This window comes from Mobula hypostoma, chromosome 8 (assembly GCF_963921235.1).
Source record: "Mobula hypostoma chromosome 8, sMobHyp1.1, whole genome shotgun sequence".
Taxonomy (NCBI): domain Eukaryota; kingdom Metazoa; phylum Chordata; class Chondrichthyes; order Myliobatiformes; family Myliobatidae; genus Mobula; species Mobula hypostoma.
The window spans coordinates 93786794-93800218 of NC_086104.1; the positions used below are offsets into that span (position 1 = coordinate 93786794).

Below are 13425 nucleotides of genomic sequence, written 5' to 3' on the forward strand. Positions count from 1 at the left end.
ATGCAGCTGACCAAAATCCCTGCACTTATTGAAATCTTTGTAGCCTCCACTAGAAATGGCAGTTTTGACTTATTTCTGAAGTAATAAAAGTTAATTTTGGAGTAGATTAAATGATGTTGAGCTATTTGGTTGTAATGCAGTGTGGCTAAGATACCAGGAGAGAAAAACAAAATCATTTGCAACTCCCCTTGCCTTCTACTGCCCTACAGAGAATGCAGAATTCTTAATAAATAATATCTTTGAATCTTCTGGCTAACATTTACTGATAAGATCATTCTCTTAGTAGTTTTCTTTATATTTCCTGTTTTGGATGATTCTACATAGACAATAGTTAAACAAAGCCTTCTCATAAAATAAAATATCTTTAGCATTCAAAGCAGGTATAACTTCAAGACGAGTAGAACAAACTAAATGAAATCCTGAAAAACTATAAGGGTTAATCTATTGCAGTACATCAGTAATCTATTTGGTTAGTTACTGCCCTCTTAATAGTTATTTTAACAATACAGAACAATAGTATAAAATCATTCTCCTGATATTCTTTAAAATAAATCGCCAAGTGATTTTAAAATATTATGTTAATATTACACATAACTTAAGGGTGTTTGAATTAATATTTTCTCCTAATATATTACTCCATACAGCACAACAACCAGACAGTTCCTTGGTTGCTGAACAAAAATAAATTGTACAACATCCAGTTGTAAAATGTTTGTCAGCTGGCTATAAGGCAAAAGAATAAGCTGTGCTTATTAAATAAGAATAGTCTTATATGAACTTTCCAAGAAAAGCAATGCCTTGTATGACAGAACGTCTGGTGCTGATTTAATGTTGTAACTAAGCCTTGCATGGACTTTGTACGTGAAAAGTGGAAATCAGTACTTCTGTACATGAATCATTCATCTTCCACGAATAAACAAAGCCTACAAGCCGTTGAAGAATTGTGAACTCTCTTTGCACTGGAGCATTTATACTTAATGATCAGTTCATAATATAATGGGAAAATTTAATCCTGACGGTTTACCTATCTAAGTTGCTAATATAGCTGCCCTTTAGTGTCAATCAATCCCTCATTGTTCAGTACACCGAGTAGCTTTCCAGGTTGTTTCAAATAATGAGGAAGAATCGTCTAAATTAGCAGCTCTGGAGTCTCACACAGGCCAGATCAGGAAAAGATGGTAGATTTCCTTTCTATAACATATTAGTGAACTTGTTACATTTTTATAGCCATCTGATAGTTTCTCAGTAGCATTAATGATGCTGGCTTTTTAATCCTAGGTTCATTTATTTACTTGAATTTGAGTTTTTCCGCTGCTATGTAGGGATTCAAACATATCTGCAGATCAATAATCCAGGCGTTTAAATACTAATTCAATATTTTTGCCACCTCACTGCCTTATCTCCAAAGGAAAATGCTTCTTTATCTTGCAATTAATTTGTCTGAATTTGCCTTCCTTAGGCCTTGGCCTTTTCCAGGTTGGAAAGTCTGGCACATTGCCAAAGAATGAAAAATGGAGGTGGTACTGAAAATTTGCATTTTGTAGCCTGTAGCTAATGACCCCAAGGTGTAGTTTGACATCTTGTTCTGTGAGATCAGAGATGGGCCATTGCCAAGAATGTAAAGGGCATGCTAAACAAACAAAATAACATCCAAAAGAATTCGGATGAAACATTCTTAATCATCTCTGATAAGTGCGTCATTTTCACAAATAAGAGAACTACTTATGAACATAAAACAGTAGAGTACAGGTCATTCAGCCCAAGATGTTGTACGACCTTTTAACCTACTCAAAGTCAATCTAACTCTTCCGCTTCCCCCGCCTCCACATAGCCCTCCATTTTTCTTTCATCCATGTGGTCATCTAAGAATTTCTTAAACCTTCCTAATATATCTGCCTCTATGGTAATTCACTATTACATAGCAATTTACTATTGAATGTACTTATTTTAATATATCAGTTTTTAAATTTCTATCATCAGATCTTAAATAAGTCAGTGTTGTTACCAAGCACTGAAACTTGTTACAACAAACTGCCTTCATGAGTTTTGGTTTAAATTACGTCAGTAATTATTAAAAGAATCATGTGCTCCATTGAGAAAAGTTAAAACCTTTTCGAGCTAAGACATCACAAGTTAAAGGTTAACTGAAAAGTTTCCCATAGTGCCAATGAATGGTGCTACAATAAGATTTCTCTATGTTACTCTGATCAGTAAACTGCCACTGCTCTCATTCTCACTGCAATAGAACTTTGGAATCTGATTATCACAGGTTACTCCATTATCTAGAATAAGTAAGCATTTTTTTTATTAAATCGGTTGTTGACAATATTTAAACATAAATCATTAATGCCAGATACTCTGACGTTTCTTTGTTCAAAAATGTGTTGAAAACTCCAAGTTCAGGCTTCACCGTTGGCAGTGGTGCAATAATATAGGGTTTTCTTCTCCCGTACCCACGATTGCCTGAGCAACAAGCTGGTCTCCAGTACTAGTTACTTACCTGTGAAACACAGGGCCACCCTGTTGTAAATTGAAAGATTTTCTGCTGCAATACATCGACAGCTAAGCCATCAGGTTGAGTGTCTGGAGAAATTCTCAGAAGGCATTTTAGGATTCCGACAATCACAGCTTTGTAAAATATTCAAAAACTATTACAATTGTACTGCTATCAAAGTGCATGTATGTCACCATATACAACCCTGAGATTCATTTTCTTGTGGGCATACTTAAGTCTATAGAATAATAACTATAATAGAATCAATGAAAGACGGCCCAACTTGGGCGTTCAACCAGAGTGCAGAAGATGTCAAATTGTACAAATACAAAAATAAGTAATAGTAGATGAGCAATAAATATTGAGAACATGAGACATTTTAATTTATTCTATTTAAATACAGATATTAAATTAAAATATGAGGACCTCCATACAATAGCTATAACTAAAGAGGTAGTGATGAGCAAATGTGAGCTTGAAGATAGTTAAGTCCTTTGGTCCTGATGGAATGCATCCCAGGCTACTGAAAGAAATGGCAGAGGTTATAGTAGAGGCTTTGGTGTTAATTTACCAAAATTCTCTGGACTTTGGGCAGGTCCCGGCATATTGGAAGATGGTGAATGTCACACCACTGTTCAAAAAAGGATGTAGGCAAAAGGCAGGTAACTGTAGGCCAGTTGGTTTAACCTTTGTAGTTGGGAAAATGCTTGAAGCTATCATTAAAGAAGAAATAGCGAGGCATCTGAAAGAAAAAATGGATCCATCAGGCATACACAGCAAAGGCAGGTCCTGTTTGACAATCTTGCAGGAAATCTTTGAGGATATAACGAGCTCAGTGGATAGAGGGGAACAGATGGACATTATTTACTTGGATTTACGGAAGGCATTCAATAAGGTGCCGCATGAAAGACTTATCCATATGATAAGGACGCATAGAATTGGGGTTGATGTATTAGCATAGATAGAGGATTGGTTAACTAATAGAAAGCAGAGAGTTGGGATACATGGGTGTTACTATGGTTGGCGATCAGTGGTGAGTGATGTGCTGCAGGGGTCGGTGCTGGGCCCACAACTGTTCACGATATACGTTACCAATCTGGAAGAGAGGACCAAGTGTAGTGTATCTAAGTTTGCTGATGACACTAAATTGAGTGGAAAAGCAAATTATGCAGAAGATACAGAGAGTCTGCAGAGAGAGATATGTATAGGTTAAGTGAGTGGGCGAAGGTCTCACAGATGGAATACAATGTTGGTAAATGCAAAGTCATCCACTTTGGAAGGAAAAATCAAAGAGCAGGTGATTATTTAAATGATTAAAAAATGGCAGCATGCTGCTGTGCAGGCAGCAGTTGATGATTTCTGGACCAAATCTCAATGAGACTAGAATCGTTTCTGGAGGTTATGGAGGAACAGCCGAGGGAATCATTGCCAGCAACACCATCAAAGCTGTGGGTAAATAGTCGCACTGCCTTGTGTGTCCCTTGGGAAAGGCAGAGGCTAAGGAGTAAACCTTACGGAAGATTCGGAGTGGACGTCTAAGGCGGATGGATGGCTTACTATGTCACTTTCCGGCAATTCCTGCAGCTGCACTTGACACCAACTGTATTGGCTCTTCCTTTCCATTAGACTCTACCAGCAAAGCTGAGAGGGGGGTCTTGATGTCTGGGCAGCCCAAGACCTCCATATTCCCTCATCCAGGCCCGTGCCACTATGGAGAGGACACTCCATCAATGTCACAAGATATCGGTTATTGGTTATAAGCTCATCCAATTGGCGTAGAAAAGGAGCACCAGGGACCTCTTCTGATGGTGGGAGACACCACTGCATCTCACTGGCCAGCTATTGCCTACCTCAGATTGGGCTGCCCCCAGTCAGTAAGGCACTGTCCCGCCACTGCTTGCCTGCCTCACTGGGTGCGTGGGGCTCAGAGTTCACCTCGACAAGCAAGCTGTGAGTCCACATCAGGTAGAAGGATTAAAACAAGGAAGACGCCAGCTCTTCGCCTCGCAAGCTGGGACATCTGCACCTTGTGTCCCGAACTGACTGACAATCTCCAACAGATCAACAATGCCCACAAACGGCAGTCATAGACTGGGAGCTCACTCGGCTGAACATTGACTTTGCCTGCCTCCAGGAGACCCATTTGGCGGATAATGGTTCCATCAGAGAGCCCAATTACACCTTCTTTTGGCTGGGTCTCCCTCATGAAGACCCAGGCAGTATAGGGTTGGTTTTGCAGTGAAGAACTCTATCATCACCACCATGGAACTACCAGCAGGTGGAACAGAAAGGATCCTTGCTCTCCGCTTATTGTCACTTTCCGGCCCTGTAAACCTCCTGAGCATCTGTGCTTCAACACTTGTTCTTCACCAGAGACTAAAGACCAGTTCTATGAGACTCTGGATGAGACTATCCAGAATCCCAAGCATTGAAGGATTGTACCTGCCTGGAGACTTCAGCGCTAGAGTTGGAGCTGACCACAAAGCCTGGGCTTCTTGCCTTGGCCTTCGTCAGCATGATGAACAAGAACACGCAGAGACTGCTAGAGCTGTGCATCACCAACATGTATTTTCAGTGTAAGGAACGGCACAAGGTCTCCTGGAGACATCCAAGGTCTCACCAGTGGCATCAGCCTGATCTTGCCATCACCAGGTGCAGGGACCTGAGCAGTGTTCTTGGCACTCGCAGTTACCACAGAGCAGACTGCGACACAGACGACTCCCTTGTCAGTAAAGTGGGGCTAATGCCAAAGAGACTCCATCATTCCAAGATTAAGGGCCAATCTCGCATCAACACCTGCTATACAGTGAACACTGACAGAGTACAGCAGCACACTGGGAAAAAATGGAGCAAGTGACTGAAGCCAAGAGGAAACACCCTGCTGGCTTACCCTGCACCAGCATATGTGAAGCCCTCAGAGCTGCTAGAAACAAGGCATAGCAAACTGCCTGACGATATGCAAACAACTACTGGCTGAAGTTGTGCAGCAAAATCCAATCAGCTGCCAACAGCAGGAATGCAAGAGGGATGTTTGACGGCATCAAGTCAGCAACAGGGTCTTCAGCCACCAAGACTCCCCCCATTGAAGTTGAAGAATGGAGAGTGATCACGGACCAGAGCAAGCAGCTTGAAGGTTGGGTAGAGCACTAACGAGAGCTTTATGTAACTTGGAACGTGGTGACCAATGCTACCTTGGAGGCACTGCCTCGCTTGCCAGTCATGGAAGAGTTTGATGTGTTGCCATCTATGGAGGAGCTCAGCAAAGTCATCAACTGTCTCGCCAGTGGGAAAGCCCCAGGGGAAGATGGAATTTCCCCCCCCCCCAAAAGTCTTGAAGAACAGGAAGCTTGCCTTGCTGCATCATCTTCATGAGCTTCTGTATCTGTACTGGGAGAAAGGCCACGTCCCCCAAGACATGTGAGATGCCAACATTGTCAGACTGTAGAAAAACAAGACCAAGTGATTGTAACAACTACTTAGTGTGGTGGGGAAAGTGTTTGCCCGTGTTGTCTTGGCACGACTTCAGAGCCTTGCATTCAGAGTCTAGTCAGAGTCCCAGTGCAGGTTCAGAGCAGGTAGATCTGCAGTGGACATGATCTTTTCATTGCGCCAGCCGCAAGAGAAGTGTCGAGAGTGGCAGAAGCCACTGTTTCTGGCATCCACAAGCCTGAATGCTTGAAACTGCAGTGAGTAGAACTGTTCTGAATTGTCTTACTGCTTATTTATTGACAACCATCAGTGACAAAAATCATTGTTTTATACACAGAAGCAGCCGCAACTGACGCTATTTAAAAACTGTTTGCACTAAGCACAATGTAGTGTCTAATGGCCACACAAGTGCGTGCATCTAATGCTAGTTAGAAACTTCAGCAGCAGTCTTCTGTCCCAATTAAGTGGTATAGTGTCCCAAATAAACGAGGGGAATCCCGGCTATTTTCTTGATTAGTTTTTGTTCTTTAAGAGTTGTCCCAAATAAACAGCTGCCCCGATTAACAGATGTCCTAATTAGCTGGAATCCACTGTACATATTAAAGTAGTGGGAATAATGTGATATATTAAGAAATGTTGGCATGTAAGTTTTGTATTATGTTTATCTTTTGATGAATATAATATATTTTGAAATTTTGAAAGGCGTTGTGTTTATTTTTGACTGTATATTCATTGTCCATTATCCATCACCTATTAAATTCTATGTTCTGTCTCCAAAATTGCTTCTTTGGAATCTTGGAATTTTTAATCCCTGGATTAGATACAAATCCTCTTTGGGATTGAATACAGTGATATACCACAACCAAGCACAATATTGACACTTGTTCTTAAACTGTTAATTGAAGATAATTAACTTCCCCTCTCCATCAGAGTTGCATGGGAAATACTGAGGGTCTGAATCACTCAGTCAGTCAAGCATCATGAGTTGAGAGAGAAGCAGGCTTGATGTTTTGTGTGATGGGCCCTCAATCGGGTTAGAAAAGTAGAGAAAACAACATGTTTTCATTTGCAAATATGGTAAGGGAAGAACAGAGAGAGAGTACCATGGAGGTGCAGACCAAAGTTGAACCGTTTTACACCCCAAACCCGACTCAAGGCCTCTCTGTCAATCAGTGCGTAATTTTTCTCTGCAGCAGAAAAGGAACGTGATGCTCAAGCTGAAAGGTGTCAGTTCCATCACTCATAACCTATGACATGACTGCACGCATCCCATAAGGGGAGGTGTCACAGGCAAACTTCACTGGATGATCTGGATCATAATGTGTGAGCACAGTGTCTGACATCACCATTTTCTTTACCTTTTTGAAAGCCAGTTGATGATGCTTTGTCCATTGCTATTTCTTCCTGATCTGTGATACTAAGTTCAAGCTGGAGTACCGTAACTAGGTTTGGCAGGAACCTGTTATAGTAATTGATGAATCCTAAAAAGGATCACAACTGTGACATGTCTTTTGGCCTTGAGATATCCACCACTGCTTGAATTTTCTCAGCACTCTTGTGTAGTGCTTGTGTGTCGGTGGTGTGACCACAGTAAGTGATGCTTGGTTTAAAGAATTCACACTTGTTACATTGTGCTCTGAGCACATTATCTTCTCATCTTTTTAACATTGTCTTGAGATTTTGGAGATGTTCCTTGTTATCCTCACCAGTATCAGTGATGTTATCCAGGTAACGCAGCACCTGGTACATAGCTTTCTGTCAGAGAGCAGGTGCAGATGCTCCTCTAACATTAAGCCTATTATAGTGATAAAGCCATTTATGAGTTTTTATGGTGAGAAACACTTTAGACTTTTCTTCCATTTCCATTTGTAGGTAGGCCTCAGCTGTTTTCCTCCAGAAAGGTTTGCAAAGGTATCCTCTAGCCTGGGCAGAGGGTATTGATCTACTTTCAGTACTGGGTTGATGGTGACCTTAAAATCACCACAGATCCTGACAGACCCATTCTTCTTAGCTACTGGGACCACTGGCATTGCCCATGAGCTCCACTCAACCTTGGAAAAAAATTACTTCAACCTCCAGAACCACAATCAGATTTATTATCACCAGCATATGTCATGAAATTTGTTACTTAGCAGCGGCAGCAGTTCAATGCAATATATAAAACAGAAGAAGAAGAAGAAGAAAATAATAAATAAATTAATTACAGTATATGTATATTGAATAGATTAAAAATTGTGCAAAAAAACAAATAATATATATTAAAAAGTGAGGTAGTGTTCACGGGTTCAATGTCCATTTAGGAATCAAACACCAAGAGGAAGAAGCTGTTCCTGAATCACTGAGTGTGTGCCTTCAGGCTTCTGTACCTCCTACTTAATGGTAACAGTGAGGAAAAAATCCTGGTTACTTTATCATGTGTGCTATAGGGAACCAGGTGGGCTTTGCAAAACTTGGGTGTGGCATTTTCATTTAACATTATTTTACCCTTGAAATGCTTGATTTTTCCAGCGCCGTCCTTGAACACTGCTATGACATCATCTGGTACTTTTCTTAATTTGCTTTCAGTTGACTGTTGCAGGGGATGTGGTATGTAAACAGTGGATGGGACTCCAATCAAGTTGCAGTTGTCTCAGCCAGTCACGTCCCCACAATGCTGACCATCCTGTATGTACCACATACAGGCTCAATGTGGCTTGTTGGTTGTTGCATTTCACTGTTACGAATGTCATTACCACAGGAATGATCTTTTCTCCAGTATAAGCTCTTGGTTGGATATCTGCAGGCTTCCGTTCAATATTTTTAAAATGCCATTCAAACTCATCCTGTAGAATGACTGAAATAGCCAAGCCAGTATTCAATTCCATTTTAATTAATTTGCCGTTCACTTCTGGTGTAAACCATATTGTTTGTCTATTGTTTTCACGTTATAATTCTCAAGGCAAACTAGTCCTGTGTTACTGTCATCATTATCAGATTTTTTTATCAATAGCATGCAGATTAGTGTAGTCCTGAGCAGTCCATCTATTTTTGTCTGCCCGACATGCTCTTTGTATGTGTCCTACTTTGTTGCATTTTCTAAGTTCCGCCTTTAAACCTGCATTGGTCTGGTGTACGTGTGCTCCTGCCGCAAAGTTACACAGTTTGTTCGGCCAGGCCGGTATCTGTTTAGACTTTGCGCTCTCACAATCTTGCGTTGCTGCTGCAGAGCACCAAGTTTCATTTCATATAAATAAACCTGATTCTGAATCACATGTACTGTTTTTCAGTTTTCAAGTATAGTGCTTGCAATTATGAAACTCCTAAACTATTAACCAGAGATGGATTTGTTCCATTAAGAATTTTTTGATGAATTGCAATTCTCCATGTATGCTGTTTAATTATTTAGCTCCTGAGCTGTGTGATACTTTGTTTTTTCCTTGTATTTTTCCCCTCTGTTAAACATACTTTACACTTTTGATGGAAAAGGTGTTTTACCCACGTACAGTATAGCTTCCACTAATATGATACATTAGTTCATCTTTTTTGGTAGCTCTGACAACTCCATTGAGGTCTCCTAAGAAATGTCAGCAATTGATGATAGGTGTAAATCCAAATATGATCTTGGTATTTTAATCAAACGTTAGGGCTGTGTTTCTGATTATCACTTAACCAATCTGTTCTTTTTCACGCTTTGGTTGGTGATTTAGATCATCTGTTCAGAAAGGAAGTGCAGAAGGAGTATTATTTTGGCCACCTTTTCCCTTATCCTGTTATGAAGTCCTTGGCTGTTGCTTGGATGTGGCTGATTGGACACCGAACTCTTCAGTTGCATGCTTGTGATGTGAGATTAGTAGATACTGAATGTCAGATAGTTTTTTGACCAGTTGAGACGCTTCCAGTCTCACCGTGCTCAGCTGTCCTTCACAGATTTGCACTTCGTAACAAGGTCATATTAGCAAATTGAAAACCATACTTTAAATCATTCTCCTTGTTAGCTGAAGGTGTTCAGGTATTCAACAACATTCCCATAACTGCTTGGGTGAGACTAGCTCAGCCTTGGATTTAAACTGAGGACTCCAGTCTTTAGTGATGTGGTGGGCTGTACACTTATTCACTTAGATCTTTGTCAAGGCTTTTTAAGAAAGCTTTTGGAATGATGTAATCCAGACCGTAAAGTCCTTTGTTAGTTTGTGAAATATTTCAACTGCACTTGAAAAGATAATTGCGGCCAAGAGAATATGATCATTCATTCACTAATTCTGTTGACCAAAGTGAAGTTTGAGGGCAAAGCAAACAAAAAGGCAGAATTAAATTCATATGCATTTTAGTTAATGATAGTGAAAAATTAAAAGCTATTGTTTGTACCTTAGAGCGAGATTTTGGGTCTGAATAAAGGAACTCCTATTTTAGACACTGACTGTGCCAAATGCATATTTTCCTATTCAGGCTATTTGTGGCCTTTACAATTGGTTCTCCTAATTACAATTAGCATTTACATAGATCCTCATCTATTTAAATTTTTTACTTTAGTATCAATAAAGATGAGCTGAAATCAACTGTGCATATTATTTGTGGAATACATGTTTCAAATTTTGCTTCTGTGATAATGCATGCCAGGTAATTATTCATTCATTCTCTGATTTATTTGCCTTTTAGAGATTATGTAACCGGTGGAAACTGTCCAAGTTCAGCAACTGTCTCAGGAAAGACTATAATCATAACTGGAGCAAACACTGGAATTGGTAAAGAAACTGCTCAAGAGCTGGCCAGAAGAGGTAAAATGGGTGTGGGGAGAGTGGAGAAAAGGAAGTTCATCATCTTGAATCATTGTCATTATTTTGTAACACTGTTGCCAAGGTGATGTATTACTAAATGGCTGACATTTATGTACAACATTTAATAACTTATCTCCAAGTCCTAAATCCTCAGTGTTAAGTTTTACACATAGAAATCAAAATGTTACAATGCATAAACAATCTGTTTGCGCCATCTTCAAGTTTAGTCTATGGAATTATGAAGCTCCTAAAATATTAACCTGAGGTTGGATTCCATTCAATGTAAATTTTTGAATGAAGTGTAATTTTTTCATATATACTTTTAATTTTATTTCCTGGATTTTATTACTTTAATGTTTTCTTTGCATTTTCTCCTCCCTTATTTGTTTTACTTTATTTTGTAATATTTGCCATTTCTTTAATCCAATCTATTTTTGCCTCAATCACTAATGCTAGAAATCCACAGTCTCAAAATTTGACATATAATACAGATTTAGTTATCAAATGGACAGCAGTCATTCTTGTTCACAATTTCCCACAGGTTACATTTAGTAAGAAAAGATGCCTAATGCTAACATGTTGTGATGAGATATCTTTAACCTACAGATTACTTTGAAAATTGACTGATTTGAATGTCTGTTAATAAAAGCTATCAATAAATAATAGGAATTCAGTTTGACATATTAATTATTAGGAGATAGGATATAAATTACCAGTATTATTTTGCAGTATTTTTCCAATTATCCAAAGTGATAATAATTTGAACAACAGTCAAATTTTAGTAGGTGCGTTAATGCAAATCATTTTTGGGTCTTAATCAGAACCACATCAATTAAAGCTGTTCAAGATTGTGTAAAGTTAGCCTTCTAAATGGAGAAGCCATAAGCAAACATTGTGCGAGTTGAGTGTTGCCTCACCTGGTGTCAAGTAAAATGGTGTTGGTGTGGAAACAGAAACCCTGCACTATTGACTTTGGAAACAAGATTCTAGATTAGTTTGAAGTAGTGTGGAAAGAAGGCTTATTAACACTTACATTAGCTTCTGAGGTGGACTTTTGCTCTTGCTGTTTCTCAGTTTAGCAGTTGTTTTTTTGTTAAAAGGGTAAGGCCTATACCACACTAGCTGGTTCAGCAAAGACAAAATGGTGTCTTTGAGTCTTATGGCTGATTATATAGTGGCATCTAAATTACCAGTGGCTCCATTACCAAGGGACTGCTCGAACATCTTCATATACACTGCAGCAATACCTTATTACTTCTTCACCACCTCCTGGCCAGGAAGACAAGGAAGGCAGATGAATGACAGCATCTCCAACTTCAGATTCCCTCAATAAAATGAATCTCAAGGTAGCATATGGTAACATGTATATATTTCGATGATAAATTTACTTTGAACTTTGATTGCACCATCATCCTGATTTGGTCTCACCTTACTTTCACTTGCCCCGTCTGCTGGCATTGTGACAAAACACACTCCAATGGTTCAAGAAGGTCCCACTGCCTTAGGGCAGACAGTGATGGGAAGTTAATGCTATCCCTTCCAGTGCATTCATCTTCATTTTTGTGGGTCTTGGAATTTCATGCTCATTATGTGCTCTTTCCATACATTGAGGGCCTTGCCCCCTCCCCCCTCCCAAAAAAAAACACTCTCATCCCCCATGAGCTGCATTTACTGTTTGGAGAATAACTATTTTGGCATTCCTCTGTTCATTCTACCAACTAACATAATTGATGTCCCCCAGTTGTGAACCACTCTCACAGAAAATAGTTCAGTTTGAGCCTCCCCTCAGTCTCCTTTGTGATAAAGAATACAAACCTAATTATTTTCCTTGTAACTATGATTCTCCAGTCCTGATACATCTCTGAATCTCTTCTAAACTCTCTCCCCTGGTTACATGATTCTCTTTAATGTGGTGTCTATACCTGTACAAAACACTCACAACTCAGTTCTTGTGTTATAATTTGCCAGCTCTTGTATTTGCAGACTAGAGCAATAAATCCATGTATTCCATATGGCTTCTTAATCACTTCTACTCATTCTACTGCCTGGAAGAGTGGTTGAAGCTGAGTTATTGATAGCATTAAAGAAGCACTTAGGTGATCATTTGAATCACTTAGGCATAGAGGTTTACAGACCAAATGCGGGGCAAAGGAATTAACGTGGTTGGTGTGGATAAGTTGGGCAAATGGCTGTTTGCACACTGAATGACTCTTTCATTCAATGATGTGTGGACAAACTCTCCAAGATCCCTTGGTTGGTCCTCACTTGGTCTTGTACCATTCATCATGTATTTCCCTGCCATGTTTGATCCACACACATGCATTATCTCACAGTTCTCTATCAAATTCCAATTGCCAATATGGTGCTCATCTACCCAATCCATTAATATTTCAAAGCAGCCAAAAACTTTCTCTCCATGAAAACCTTCTTTACCACAAAAAAACTTTATTTTTCACTATCAAATTTGAAAAATCTTTTTGAGAAGGCAGATAAAATGTGGATTGAAGCTGGCAATGGTGGCCGCAAGCAAAAGGTTTGCCAAGACTGATTATCCTTTTTTTAAATATGAAGAATGGTCACTTGAGTAGTTTTCTGTGACCATAGCAGGAAGAGGCAAACATGAGGAAATCTGCAGATGCTGGAATTTCAAGCAACACACATAAAAGTTGCTGGTGAATGCAGCAGGCCAGGCAGCATCTATAGGAAGAGGTACAGTCAATATTTCGAGCCGAGACCCTTTGTCAGGAC

The 13425-nt window shown here is 39.6% G+C and overlaps 1 protein-coding gene across 3 annotated transcripts in view; it reads left to right on the forward strand.

Annotated features, from left to right (window-relative positions):
- The window catches only part of LOC134350743 (retinol dehydrogenase 13-like), a 76988-nt gene that overhangs the window by 13647 nt on the left and 49916 nt on the right, over positions 1-13425 (forward strand). For all 3 annotated transcript variants that reach the window (XM_063056365.1, XM_063056366.1, XM_063056367.1), the window contains exon 2: positions 10559-10677. In XM_063056365.1, the coding sequence (XP_062912435.1) occupies positions 10559-10677 (119 nt within the window). The remainder of the gene's footprint in view (positions 1-10558; positions 10678-13425) is intronic.